Source organism: Sebastes fasciatus, chromosome 7 (assembly GCF_043250625.1).
Source record: "Sebastes fasciatus isolate fSebFas1 chromosome 7, fSebFas1.pri, whole genome shotgun sequence".
Classification (NCBI taxonomy): domain Eukaryota; kingdom Metazoa; phylum Chordata; class Actinopteri; order Perciformes; family Sebastidae; genus Sebastes; species Sebastes fasciatus.
In genome coordinates, this window is record NC_133801.1 from 28,069,524 (window position 1) to 28,081,807 (window position 12,284).

At 40.5% G+C, this 12,284-nt stretch overlaps 1 protein-coding gene across 6 annotated transcripts in view; it reads right to left on the minus strand.

Annotated features, from left to right (window-relative positions):
• Positions 1–11,245, minus strand: part of LOC141770502 (RNA-binding protein Musashi homolog 2-like) — a 76,206-nt gene extending 64,961 nt beyond the window's left edge. For 4 of the 6 annotated variants that reach the window (XM_074640074.1, XM_074640070.1, XM_074640069.1 and 1 more), the window contains exons 1-5: positions 11,040–11,245; positions 10,413–10,453; positions 9,808–9,889; positions 9,182–9,266; positions 6,171–6,212 (exon numbers count right to left, since the gene is read on the minus strand). In XM_074640074.1, the coding sequence (XP_074496175.1) occupies positions 6,171–6,212; positions 9,182–9,266; positions 9,808–9,889; positions 10,413–10,453; positions 11,040–11,095 (306 nt within the window). In that variant the 5' untranslated portion in view covers positions 11,096–11,245. Of the gene's footprint in view, positions 1–4,233; positions 4,332–6,170; positions 6,213–7,070; positions 7,108–9,181; positions 9,267–9,807; positions 9,890–10,412; positions 10,454–11,039 lie in introns of those variants that run through there. The other 2 variants (XM_074640072.1, XM_074640073.1) reach the window with 2 other exon arrangements.
• Positions 11,246–12,284: the final 1,039 nt, after the last annotated feature.

Here is a 12,284-nt window from a genome sequence, read left to right on the forward strand (position 1 = left end):
TGTCAGGACTCTCTTTAGTAAAAGAAAACTTTTATTTCATTTTGCAGTATGGCTCTGTTCTGGGACCTCCCTGCTCTTCTACGTGCATATACCTGGAAAGCCTTTAGGCAAGGAGAGCACACCTCGCTGCCCTTCAGAGCCCAACGCAGGGAGAGCAGCAGCAAAGACATTCAATCAGCTGATTCATCAGCTGATCGGGCTGGCTTGAGATCAGCTGTTATCAGCTGATTAGCTGTGATGTAAGCTGATCTCGACTTTGTGGCCTGCCTGAACTTACGTCAGCAGCGCCCGGTGGCTGCAGAACCTGTTGTTTTTAATTTCGTCGTCCATGTTAACAATGTTAGAGCAGCCACGCTGTGGCCCATGCGTCTCTTCTAGAGATTTGAGGTCTCACCTATTTTTACTGCGAGCCGCGCACGGTTCACAGCAACAGTGAAAATGATCGTTTGATAGTATATTGACATCATACCATCTATAGAGCATGGGTCATTTATTCCTCTGCACACATTGGCATCTGACTGTGACTGATTGTTTCCAATATTTTCTGACTGTACCACACTCTGTTTCTTCCTCTGTGCTGTGACGCATGGCTCTGATTGATTACCGTGACGCGATTGTACGACCTGTAAGACCTGTTCAATCAATCAGTGTCATCAACTGAGCTGAGTGTGACACATCGTGATACCAGCTCATCTTCTGTGATTAACGGAGTTAAAGGCAGGGTGGATGATCTTGAGAAACTAGCAAGAGTGCACTAGATTTTTTAAAATGATCCACCGAAAAATGGAACCCAGTGTTTCCAACTCTCTTCCAATGAAAGTACAAGCTGTTAACTAGCTCAAAAAATGCCTAAATCTAGAGAGAAAGTCGCCAAGTCAGCAACACTGACAGTCCATCGCTTCAGGTCTCCCTCCAAAGCCGCTCCCCCATCATTGTCAATACGAAAATAAACATAAAATGAACGTGAACGGCGAGTATGGCTATTGTTATTACTCATAGCTGTTAAGTTAGCAGCTTGTGGAAAACTGCAGAGTGCGCACAGACAGGCAGACAGGAAGATAGGTAGCCCGTCCAATCATTACATTTGGCCGAATGAAATGATGGATTATATCAGAATTTAGATCAACCGATTTGCAGCAGTCAGAGGTCTGTATGTGGCCTGAAAGGTAAAGCTAGGGCAAAAAAAAAGACTGAGCAAAACTGAGCAAACTCCATTCCTGATGAAGATGCACTTGAAACCTCCCTTTCTGTTTTTTGGTCAATCCTTAAAATCGTAATTATTTTCTGACTGCAGTTTCTCCAATGTGTGGATTAGATGTTTGGCTGTTGGTTAGACAGAACAAGACATTTGCAGAGGTCATTGACATTTGTTTTTTTCTATCTGAATACATTTTAGAGACTATAAGCCAGCAGAGTGCTGATCTAAATGAAACACAGAGACAGAGCAAGAAATGGCCTATAGTGGGATCGCTGTCACGCACTTTTTAATATAAAGCTAATGAACTGACAAAGTACACACGGTCAGATACAAGCACAGCAGCTTTAACAGCTTTTGACCTATTAGTCAGGGAAAATATCTGTACTGAAGTGCTTCTATACATGACCAAATACAGATCAATAAGCTCTCTTCCTGAACAGATTTCACCATCAACAGATAGATTTATTAGTAGTTTAGCTTTTGAAATCGTGCTCACATATCTGCTGGTGGTTGGTTCGCTTGCTTTCACACCAGAAACAGAACAGCACCGAGACCCATACCTTCTCAGGTGGACCAGAGTTCGCTTGTTTGGCCTGCACCAGAATTTGAATGAGCTTTACACTAGCCCAAACAAACCGTAACTGAACAAACAGACCTGAGTTTGTTTTAAACGAACCAAACGGGTTATGCATAAAAGCAACCTTAGTGACCTGTTTTGTTAGCAGGGAGAAAAAACGCAAAACAAAATGTAATCCGCTCACGGGAGCAATTGATTATTTTCTCCTTTAGTTGGACATATATCACGGCTAGTTAGCGATACAACCCTACCAAGTTCTACCAAAGTTCAGTATTAACTGTGATTAGAGGTTACTGGCGATCATGAAATGTATCCGACAATATCTTTGTCAATTGTACTGCTAATGAAAAGATAAATACGCCGATGGAAAGATGAAGATATTGCCGTTCTAACGGTGTATTGGTTATCATTCTATCATAAAGACGAGGGGGTAAAGTTTGACTTCATAGTGATCATGCTCCTTTCATTTGATTTTCATGTTTTTCTCAGGTTATAAGCGTTCAAAAATAAAAAGGGAAAAAAAAAACATGTCTGTGATTTTCTGACATCTGATCAGCTTGAACACACCCTGGAAATCATCACGAGTCATAAAATCAGTTTTCTGCAACATTTAGGAATATTTAGCGCCTATTTGGCCACAGCTCCCAGGGGGCCAAATTGGCAGTGCCTCGATATTTATATCTTTTCATAACATTTAAACCTACATCTGTGCAAAATGTGTTGCTTTTATCGCAAAATGCACAATTGTTATGCTTAACTGCCCCGCTGTAGGAGCTCTTAGCGGGCCTGGGCGAGTGAGTGATTCAGCCTGCTGCTGCTCCTTTCTCTGTCCCTTTGTCATTCTCTCTCCTGCTCTGCCAGTAATCCCTCACTGCTCAAGAAAAACGGCCTCTAAATTTAGCATCAGATTTATCATGCAGCAGGAAAAGCTGCAGCAAACTAGACAGCCAGCCAGAGAGAGAGAAAGTGAGTCTGCATATATGAGAAAGAAAGAGAGAGAGAGAGAGAGAGAGAGAGAGAGAGAGAGAGAGAGAGAGAGAGAGAGAGAGAGAGAGAGAGGCAGAGAGAGAGAGGCAGAGAGAGAGAGAGGCAGAGAGAGGCAGAGAGAGGCAAGGGGTGTTGACAGAAGGACAGAGGGTGTCTATCACACGGGATGTTCAGGACCATACGGACGACTTGGCTCTGAGTGGCAGCCGAGAGTGCAATCCGGTGCCGAGCCAGAGAGCAGCACTAAAGACGGAGCGAGAGACGGTGCAGAGACAGAGTCTGTGCAGAGAGAGACAAAGATACGGCGTGAGTGAGAGGTGGGTTATGTGGAGACAGATGTAGTAAAGAACTTTAGGAGCAAACCCTCTATGCACACTTGTGTGTGATCCCAACAATAATGAATTAAAGAGTAACTACACCCTAAAATTCTCCAAGAACATTCTCTCCCAGCATATTTCAATAATGCAAAAGACAACTAACAAGCTGATTTTGAGCAGAAAATCTGTTTTTGTTCTATTTTTAAATGTGTATGGACACTGTGTAACACAATGTGTGACATGACTGATAATTACATTAAGGTCAACATCATGTTTAAACACGAGTCTTATGCTATTCTTACACAATACCTGTCTGAGATGTACACTTCATCTATTCTATAGCATCCTTTTCCACTGCTAATAAGAGTCCACCAACTCTGTCAAATGATCCATACCTGCAGCCTCCTGGCCCCTACAGTATATCCCACTCATCAAAGAGGGGTTCATACTGGCCTGTCTGATGCTCGCTCTGTTTGGAGCAGCAGATGAGGACGTGTGTGTGGGGGCGAAACAAGCATCGGGGGCAGAGGCTACGTCTTCTCCCATGCAGAAAGAAAGAGATAGAGGTTTCCAAGTGAGGAAAAAAAGGGGTCTCTGTCTTCGTTTGAGCCCATTTGTTCAACTGCTCTCCTCATTAATGTCACTCAATGAGAGGATGCCGGTTGGCCGACTGCAGCACCCCTTCCACCGGCTCTTGTGCTGTCCTGCTGGCTGCTGCTCCAACACTGGAAACCGCATTGTGACCATGCAGCAGTGCTGGGATCAGTGAAGCAGGACATGTGAAGGATGAGCATTTGCACTAGGTCTCTACATGGTCCAAGCAAAAAAAATAAAAAACTGGTACCAGTCCAGTCAGTAAGCCATAAGTTGGTTTATTACTCAGTGATCTTTATTTGTATCAGTTACAGGCAACAGTGAAGCCAGGGTCACACCACTATTGCTTAAATCAACATTAAATGAATGAATGAAACAGATTTTTGAATGGTGAAAGGTAGCTATTTGGAAGGAGATAGTGGGAAGAAATAAGTGATTTTTGGATCTATCGAAATATGAGCGAGCGTTACACTAAAACCTATGAATTTAGATATATTTAGAAATTCAGAGCGCTATCCGACACCAACTCTTAATCATATCAGCAGATGAAATTGTCCTACTTTTGCGCAGATATGTCAGTTCCCAGTGGATCCAGAGGGTCGCTCTCTTCTCCGATGGTTACGGCAGAGTCCCGGCCCCCAGGGAGATATGACACCCGCTAAAGCAATGGTTTGCCGGGGGAAGAGGGAGACGACAGCGGTGGTCAGATGGCTTCGGGGATACTTGCACAAATTCTTTAAAAATGCAGCAAACGTTTTTTTTAACAGGAAGATAGCTGATAAACAACACAGCCACTCAAGTTCTTGATCCGGGGTTATCTTGTTCCGTCGAAGAGTGTGGAGCCAGATAAAACTCGGAATAACTTCCATTAAATTTTACTCATTTAGATAAACTTAAAAATATGTTGTTTGGCATACCGACGCTATTCAAAGTTAAAGGCCCTGACATCTGGTTTCTTCTCAAAGACTCAGAGAAGCGCTGAAGACCAACCAGTAAGACATTATGAACTGAAGATGAGAATCAGAACGAAACTAATTATGCCATTAAAATGCACATTAATTAATATGCTATGCTTAACTAACCACCTGAAAAGAACTGTTCAGTTGGAGCTCTCAAGCATATACAGGTGAAACAATATGAAGATACAGAGTAAGTTTTATGACCTCATCTTCCTCGGTTTTACGACTATCTACATCCCTGAGATGCAGACTCACAGCCCGTCCACACACAGGGAGCGTCAGCAGCGCGTGGCGGCTGCGGAACCTGTTGTTTTTTTATTTCGGTGTCCATGTTAACTGGGTTAGAGCAGCCACACTGCCCAGCGTGAGCAGCGCGGCTCGGCTGCGTCTCTTCTTGAGATTTGAGGTCTCGCCTATTTTTACCGCGCGGTTCATAGCAACATCAGACAGTGAAAATGATCGTTTGACAGTATATTGACATCACATGCTGCTTGATGCAAAAGAAATAACTTGCATGGTTCTCATTAACCATGACTAATTCAGTGTTTCCCATTAATTACCTACAGTCTAGGTAGACCCGCCACAGTTTCATAATGAACCGCAGGCCTATGTTTTTTTACACTTCTCAATGGGTGAGGTACTGCGAGGTACTCTAAATGTCTTGACTTGGAAATTCAACATGAGCTATAAAGTGAAAGTGCAGCACAGAACGCAGTCAGAGCCCATCAGCTCTCATGTAAACTGATCAGAAATGAGACATAGCCTCTCACTGTCTTCAGTCCTGCTTCTGCAACAGGACACACACTCTCACATAAGACAGACAGGGAAAAAAAATCATACTTTTTTCTGCACTAATGACATTATTCTAAAGTACCAAGTCTAAAAGACAACCTGCGCATCCTGTTTAACCTTCAGCCATCCTTCCCCTGTGCACTTGCTTTGCAGCTCCTTCACAGCTTCTGGCTGCACAACCTGGCTGTCTGCGGCTCTAGTTTATTGTTGTGAATGTCCTTGAGTCAATTTCATGTGTATTCAAATAATAAATGCAAAGGCTTCCCTCCCTCACCACCCAAAACAGCTCACGGCGGAGAGAAAGCTTTGTTGAGATCTGCAATACAGCGCTGTACAGTATATGCACGATGTACTGATTGTAAAAAAAATAAACTTTACAGACTTCCACACCGTCACTAACAATGCTGCTCAAACTGCCAGTTTTGACATAAACAAGTGTATTTCAAGCAGACAATAAAAACAACAACAACAGAGCATCAAAACATGCTCACATGTAAAAGTGACATCCCATCTTAAAGAAAGCATGTTTTCTGGCTTTGAGCACCCCGGCTCTGCCCGTTCACTCTCAAACCTCAACTACCAAAGTGAAAAACGCTTTCTCCGTGTGACGAAAAGCATTCAACAATTTTGAGAAAAATAAAACAAACAAAACAAGTGAATTACTGGATGTGCTCCGATGGCAATGACAGTTTAAGAATAGGTGACAACACACCTCTTTATAGCATAAAGATGAAAAGTCCCCTTACCTTGAGCTGAGCACGTCTAGGAAAGGCAACTTTAGGATCAATCTGCAGGAAGTAAAGCACATATCAATAAGTCAGCGAACAAACACACAAAGAAAGCTCAAATACTGAAAAAAATTGGGGGAGGAAAGCAAAATAATAATAACTTTATGTATAACCCTGTATGTAGAAATAAGTATGATGCATACTGGTATTGAGTACCTGATGCATGACACAATAGCCCGTTTGTTCAGTATTACCGTGTTGGACATTTTATTGACATATTGGCTGTCTTCTTTAGTCTTGTTTATTAAAGCTATGTTGAGGCAATAAAACCTCCGAGCTCACAGTTTGTTTGGCTGCGCTGTAAAAAAAAAAAAAACCTGCAGGAAAAAAAAAAATCATGTGCCTCTGTGTCCTCCGATGCTCCTAATGGCATCTGCAAGATTTCATAGACCGGAGGAAAACAACCAATCAGAGCCGAGCTGGAGTCTGCCGTCTATGAGCCGACTGTCAATCACTCGAGAACTCCAATCAAATGGTCAAACTAGGCAGCGCTGATCAAATATGAATCAATATTCTGTTACTGTAATGCCTATTTCTCACCTCAAATGTTTTAAGAAACATCTTGTAGTGTACTGTTTAGCTGTAAAATGAGAAATCTTATCTAATTCTGTGTATACTGAGCAGATATCAACTAATTTAGCTCAGAAGGTGTGATGTTCATGTTCCTTCAGAAATACAAATTGAGGCATTACATACTACAATTGTGTTTAGAAAAAGAAACAGAATTATATTAGAAATAACATATTCTTGCACAATGTTACAAGCTATTTAACTCACATTTGTCCTTAAAACTAAACTCTAAAATGAGGATGCTTGGTTGTTAAATGGCAAAGATGCACTATCGAAAACAAGAGTTACCTGCATAAATGAGGGTGCAGAATATGGAGGACGGAACCTGCCAAAATAAAAAATAAATGAATAAATAAATGTAGCAAAAATAATATTAAAAACTAAATGTAGCGATTAATTAATTGATAAAATGTGACATAAATTGATATTTCTGTTTTAATTTGCTTTGACTTTGTATTAATACCCTTATTTATTTACTCTTCTGTTTAATTTTCCCTTTTATGTATTTATATTTATTAATTTATTTATTAATTTCTGCATTTTTTTATTTTGCAATCATTTTTGCATTTATCTTTTATTTATTTTTAAATGCATATATTAATTTATTTATGTACTTGGGCATTTATACATTTAGTTATTTCTGCACAATTTTCCCTTTGTATTTCACCCCTTATTTATTTCCCCAAACTTATTTATTTATGTATTCTTTTCTTTATACATTTCTTTACACATTTCTTTATGCATTTCTGCCTCATTATGCACATGAGGGGGATGTCACTCAACGTGTGTCATGGGGTCAGAGTACATAGATCGACTATATGCTAGCCAGCTAGCTGCACACCAGTCCGTACAGCGGGTCATCGGCCTGCTACTGCTCCTCACGCTGCTGCCTCCTACCGTCTGCAGCTGAACTGTTTTGCGGACCGACTGCCAATCTCCTCTCTGAGGTTTAGCTTGTTCAGAGTAGGAACCTCCAGGCTGGGGAAAGTTTGCGCCTCTCAGCAACAACGGCACCCTGACAGAGACTCTGCTCGAGCCCGGATCGGTGGCACACGATGGAGTGAACGGGCTCGGTAGCGTGCCTGTTTGGTAACGGCATGTTGTCGTTGCAGCACTTTTCCGTCGATATCAGCCGAAGCCTATTGAAGGAGGCTGGGTCACACGTCATCAACGCGTCATATCTTTGGGGGTAGAACACATGCGCAGTAAAATCTGGTCTGCACTGGCCGAAATTGAGCCAATTGCAACGCACGACAGCAGCTTCAGTTACACTGTGCATGTGTTATACCCCATACCCCAAGACCCATGTCCACCCGTGTCCCAGCCTCCTTCCATAGGCCTTGGTATCGGCCTGGAAGTTCCCACACTGAATAAGCTCAACCTCAGGGAAGAGACTGGCGGAGGGTCTGCAAAACTGTTCAGCTTCAGACGGTTGCTCTGCACACCTGTATCGGTGCGAGGCAGCGACGGGGGGAGGGCAGCAGCAGGCTGACGACCCGCTAAGCAGAGCCGGGAATGAAGACTGGAGTTGATAAGAAGAAGCAGACACCGTTAACTAGCTAGCATATAGTCATGAACCCTGACCCCATGATGACACACGTTGAGTGACAGCCGCTATATTTGCATAATAAGGCAGAAATGCATGAAGAAATGTAAAAAGAAAAAGAATATAGAAATAAATAAGTCTGGGGAAATATATAAAGGGGTGAAATGCAAAGGGAAAATTGTGCAGAAATAAATAAATAAATGAATACATAAATAAAAGCATGCATTTAAAAATACAGAATAAATAAAATATAAATGCAAAAATGTATTAATTAATACAAAATTAATGCAAAAATTAATAAATACATTTAAAAATTAACAAAAATAAATACATTAATAAATAAAAGGAAAGAAATTAAACAGAAGAGTAAATTAATAAATGAATTAATACAAAGATAAATAAAGAAGGAAATTAAAACAGAAATATCAATCTCAATTAATTAATGGCTACATTTATTTGTAATATTATTTTTGCAACATTTAATGACATATTAATTCATTTATCGAATCATTTATTTATTTATTCAATCATTTATTTTTTATTTTCACAATTTCCGTCCTCCATACCAGAACAGTGTTATGGTATAAAAGAAATGTTTGTCTCAATGGTGAACTGACAGATGACTGAGCGCAAAGCTGCCACGCCAGTCTGCTATAAGAGCAGACAAATCGAACAGCAGGATAAAGTGAGTGCCTGTGTTTCCCTCTGCTTTTTAAGGACTCCCAGTGAACAAGCTCTGCTACCATCAGTTGTTCATGGATGTAATACACTGGGCGGACAGAAAAGACTTTTCACTAATAGAATAAAACATGTCGTTGTCTCTCATGCAACCAGAATAAAAAGGTGAACATACCATTTTAGAGTCTAACTCGTGTTGCGGCTGTGCCAAGACTTTATCTACGCTGGCAGCATCTGCAAAAGTGATGAAGCCAAAGCCCCTGTTGAGAAACAACACAACAGCATATAACATTTCTAACACAATATAAGTCACACTTCATAGTTTTCATTTTTCACATCACAATGAGCTACTTTAGTTCACATCTGATAAATGTTGAAATCGACACTCTGATTTATACCTGCCCCATATACATTTCTTATACATTTTTATTTCCCTTTTATATTTCCTTTTTTGTGTCCACATATTATTTGACAATTTCTTGAATTCATAGGCATATTATTCCTATTTGTGTACATGATTATTATCTCTATACTGACTATATCACATTAAAAAGCATTGATTAAATTTTTTTTCCCTTTGATTTTAAACACAATGACCTTGTTAAATGCACCACACAACATAATAAATGGTAATGGCAGTGATGGGAATATTCTCCACAGCTCCATGGTCAATGTCATACTGCATTGCCCTTTCATTCAAAAGCAGGTAAATGTCTGCACGGTATTAATACTATCACTCCAGAAAGCAAAACAGGCTTTCTCCATTATTTTTTAATTGTGGGAATAAAACAGTTTATTTACCTGGAGCGTTTTGTCGTTGGGTCTCTCATCACCATACATTCTCGGATTTGTCCGAATTTACTAAAATAATCTCTAAGGCTGTCTGTGGAAGAAAAAAAAACAGAGCAGGTATTACATTTTTTTCTTAATTTTCTCGTTAAATAAAAAGATGAATATTTTCAATGGGTAACACAGTTGACAGAGATTTCTCGGACACACACAAAGTGGATGATTTAATGTACATGAATGAGCCAAATAGTTTTTAAAACACCTTTCTCATATTTTAATGATTATTTTGAACAAATAATTATAAAAAATAATCTGAAGAGCAATACCTGACATTTAGCAAATCGGACAGCACAAAAACAGCAAATTTCAGTATAGAATATGCATTTTCTGCAAAATAAATGATGGGACCTGTTGACTCTTTTGTATTAAATGAAAGAGAAATGTGCCCTGGTATAAAATTGGCCATTGCTTGAAGTGAATATTTAGTAAAAATTGATAAATACAGCCCATGGACATGACATGTACCCCTAATTATAGAATCACTCGTTGTGAGCTGTGGATGTCCCCATGTTACACAGGAGTTGAATGGAGGACACACACACATACTTGATTCTTACCTGGTGAAGTTTGCCAGCTGAGGCCACCGATAAACATTTTCCTGTCAAGAAAAAAAGCAACAGAAGTCAATCCAGAATTCAAATCGACCATTGAGATGTTTAGCTATAATTACTTGACCGGTTAGAAGAGAAGTAAAAAATCTGGGGACAGAAATAGAGGCGATGAGACGTCGAGAAGCAGCCTGATGCATCCTCTCTCTCGCTCTCTGCTGTGGACCAATTAAGGCTCATGCCACCAGCTTCCATTCAAAACATCTGGCAGTTAACAACTGCTGGCTTCTTGGCAGAGGTGCACATCTGGTAGAGCCAAACTTTTGGTTGTTGACAGCTGGTACGAAAACAGTCTTCGGTTCGGCACACACGTTTAGGCAAATAAACCAACTAATAACATCTTAGTTCAACTTTTAAATGTGGTTCGGCTGTTAGGAAAACCTTCCTCTATCAAAACACAGCTTAGTGGGTGATAAGGGGGAGCAGTGGGAACTAAATGCAATTTCTTGGTGTTTTATTGACATAAAATATGCCAAACTGCAAATATAAATATTGCAAATATGCAGCTTTAAAAGCAACAAGGGATGTGTGACAACATTCAGTGTTTCTAAAAATAGACATGATGTATAAGCCTACCCCGGGTCGTGTTGCGGATCAGTAGGGCTTCCAGCTTGACTTCCGTCTCCTTCCATATCTGTCCCCGCTGTACAGGCAGTGACTAACGGATACACACACAGGCTGGTAGGACGGCAGGTGGAGCTTCAGTGTCTCAGCGAGCCGGGAATGCAGCCCTCCGTCACACGTGTGATCACAGCTTGGTCTGTGGTCCCTCCTCCTCCTCCTCCTCCACTGACGTCACAGAGCAACTACACTGACGTCACTTTTCCGCAACCCCGCCCACATTATCTGCCTGCAACCTAATGAGCATGCTGTCCGATATTCAGCTACAATACCTGGCCAAATATAATAATCAAGGGAGCTGAACACAGAAGCAACTTTTAAATTTTTTTTTAAAGAGACTGTTTGTAACTTTCAGAAATGCTTGTTAACAGCGACACCTGTGGCCGTTAAGTCAACGAAAGTCAGGGTCGGGCTCGCGCTTGCACGCTCTACCTAGACATGAACGAGCATCGCTCAAAACAGTGAGGCGACACACGTCAGCCAAAACCACAATATCACTCTATATTTCACCTGCTTGGCAGTAATGTTAGCTGACCAGACGAAGGTCTCCATGGATCACTGCTGATCCTAGTGTTGGCTTTTCCTGCTTCAGCCCTGGAGAAACGTTATCGTCTCCGACCGTGATGGGAGGGAGACACCGGCACCCGGTCGGAGTCGATAACGTTTCTCGCTGCGGATTATTTGATTATTCTCGTAATGTTACGACTTTTTTCTCATAAAGTTATGACTTTATTCTCGTAATATTATGACTTTTTTCTCATAATGTTACGTCTTTTTTTCTCATAAAGTTATGACTTTATTCTCGTAATATTATGACTTTATTCTCGAAATATTACGTATTTTTTTCTCGTTAAGTTATGACTTTATTCTCGTAATGTTATGACTTTATTCTCGAAATATTACGTATTTTTTTCTCGTTAAGTTATGACTTTATTCTCGTAATGTTACTATTTTTTTCTCGTAATATTATGACTATTTTTTCCCTCAATGTGGCCCTAATACTCCATCGTACATTTGCTCTTTGGCCCTCACTGCATTACTTATATAGTATATACTTAGACTATAAACTGTGTTATATAAACAATGCTCAAATATTTTGCGACTCCAGACAGATTTTTTTTTTGTTTTTGCCTAAAATGGCTCTTTTGATAGTAAAGGTTGCTGACCCCTGTACTAGTGGCTTGTAGGCCGTTTTTTTTT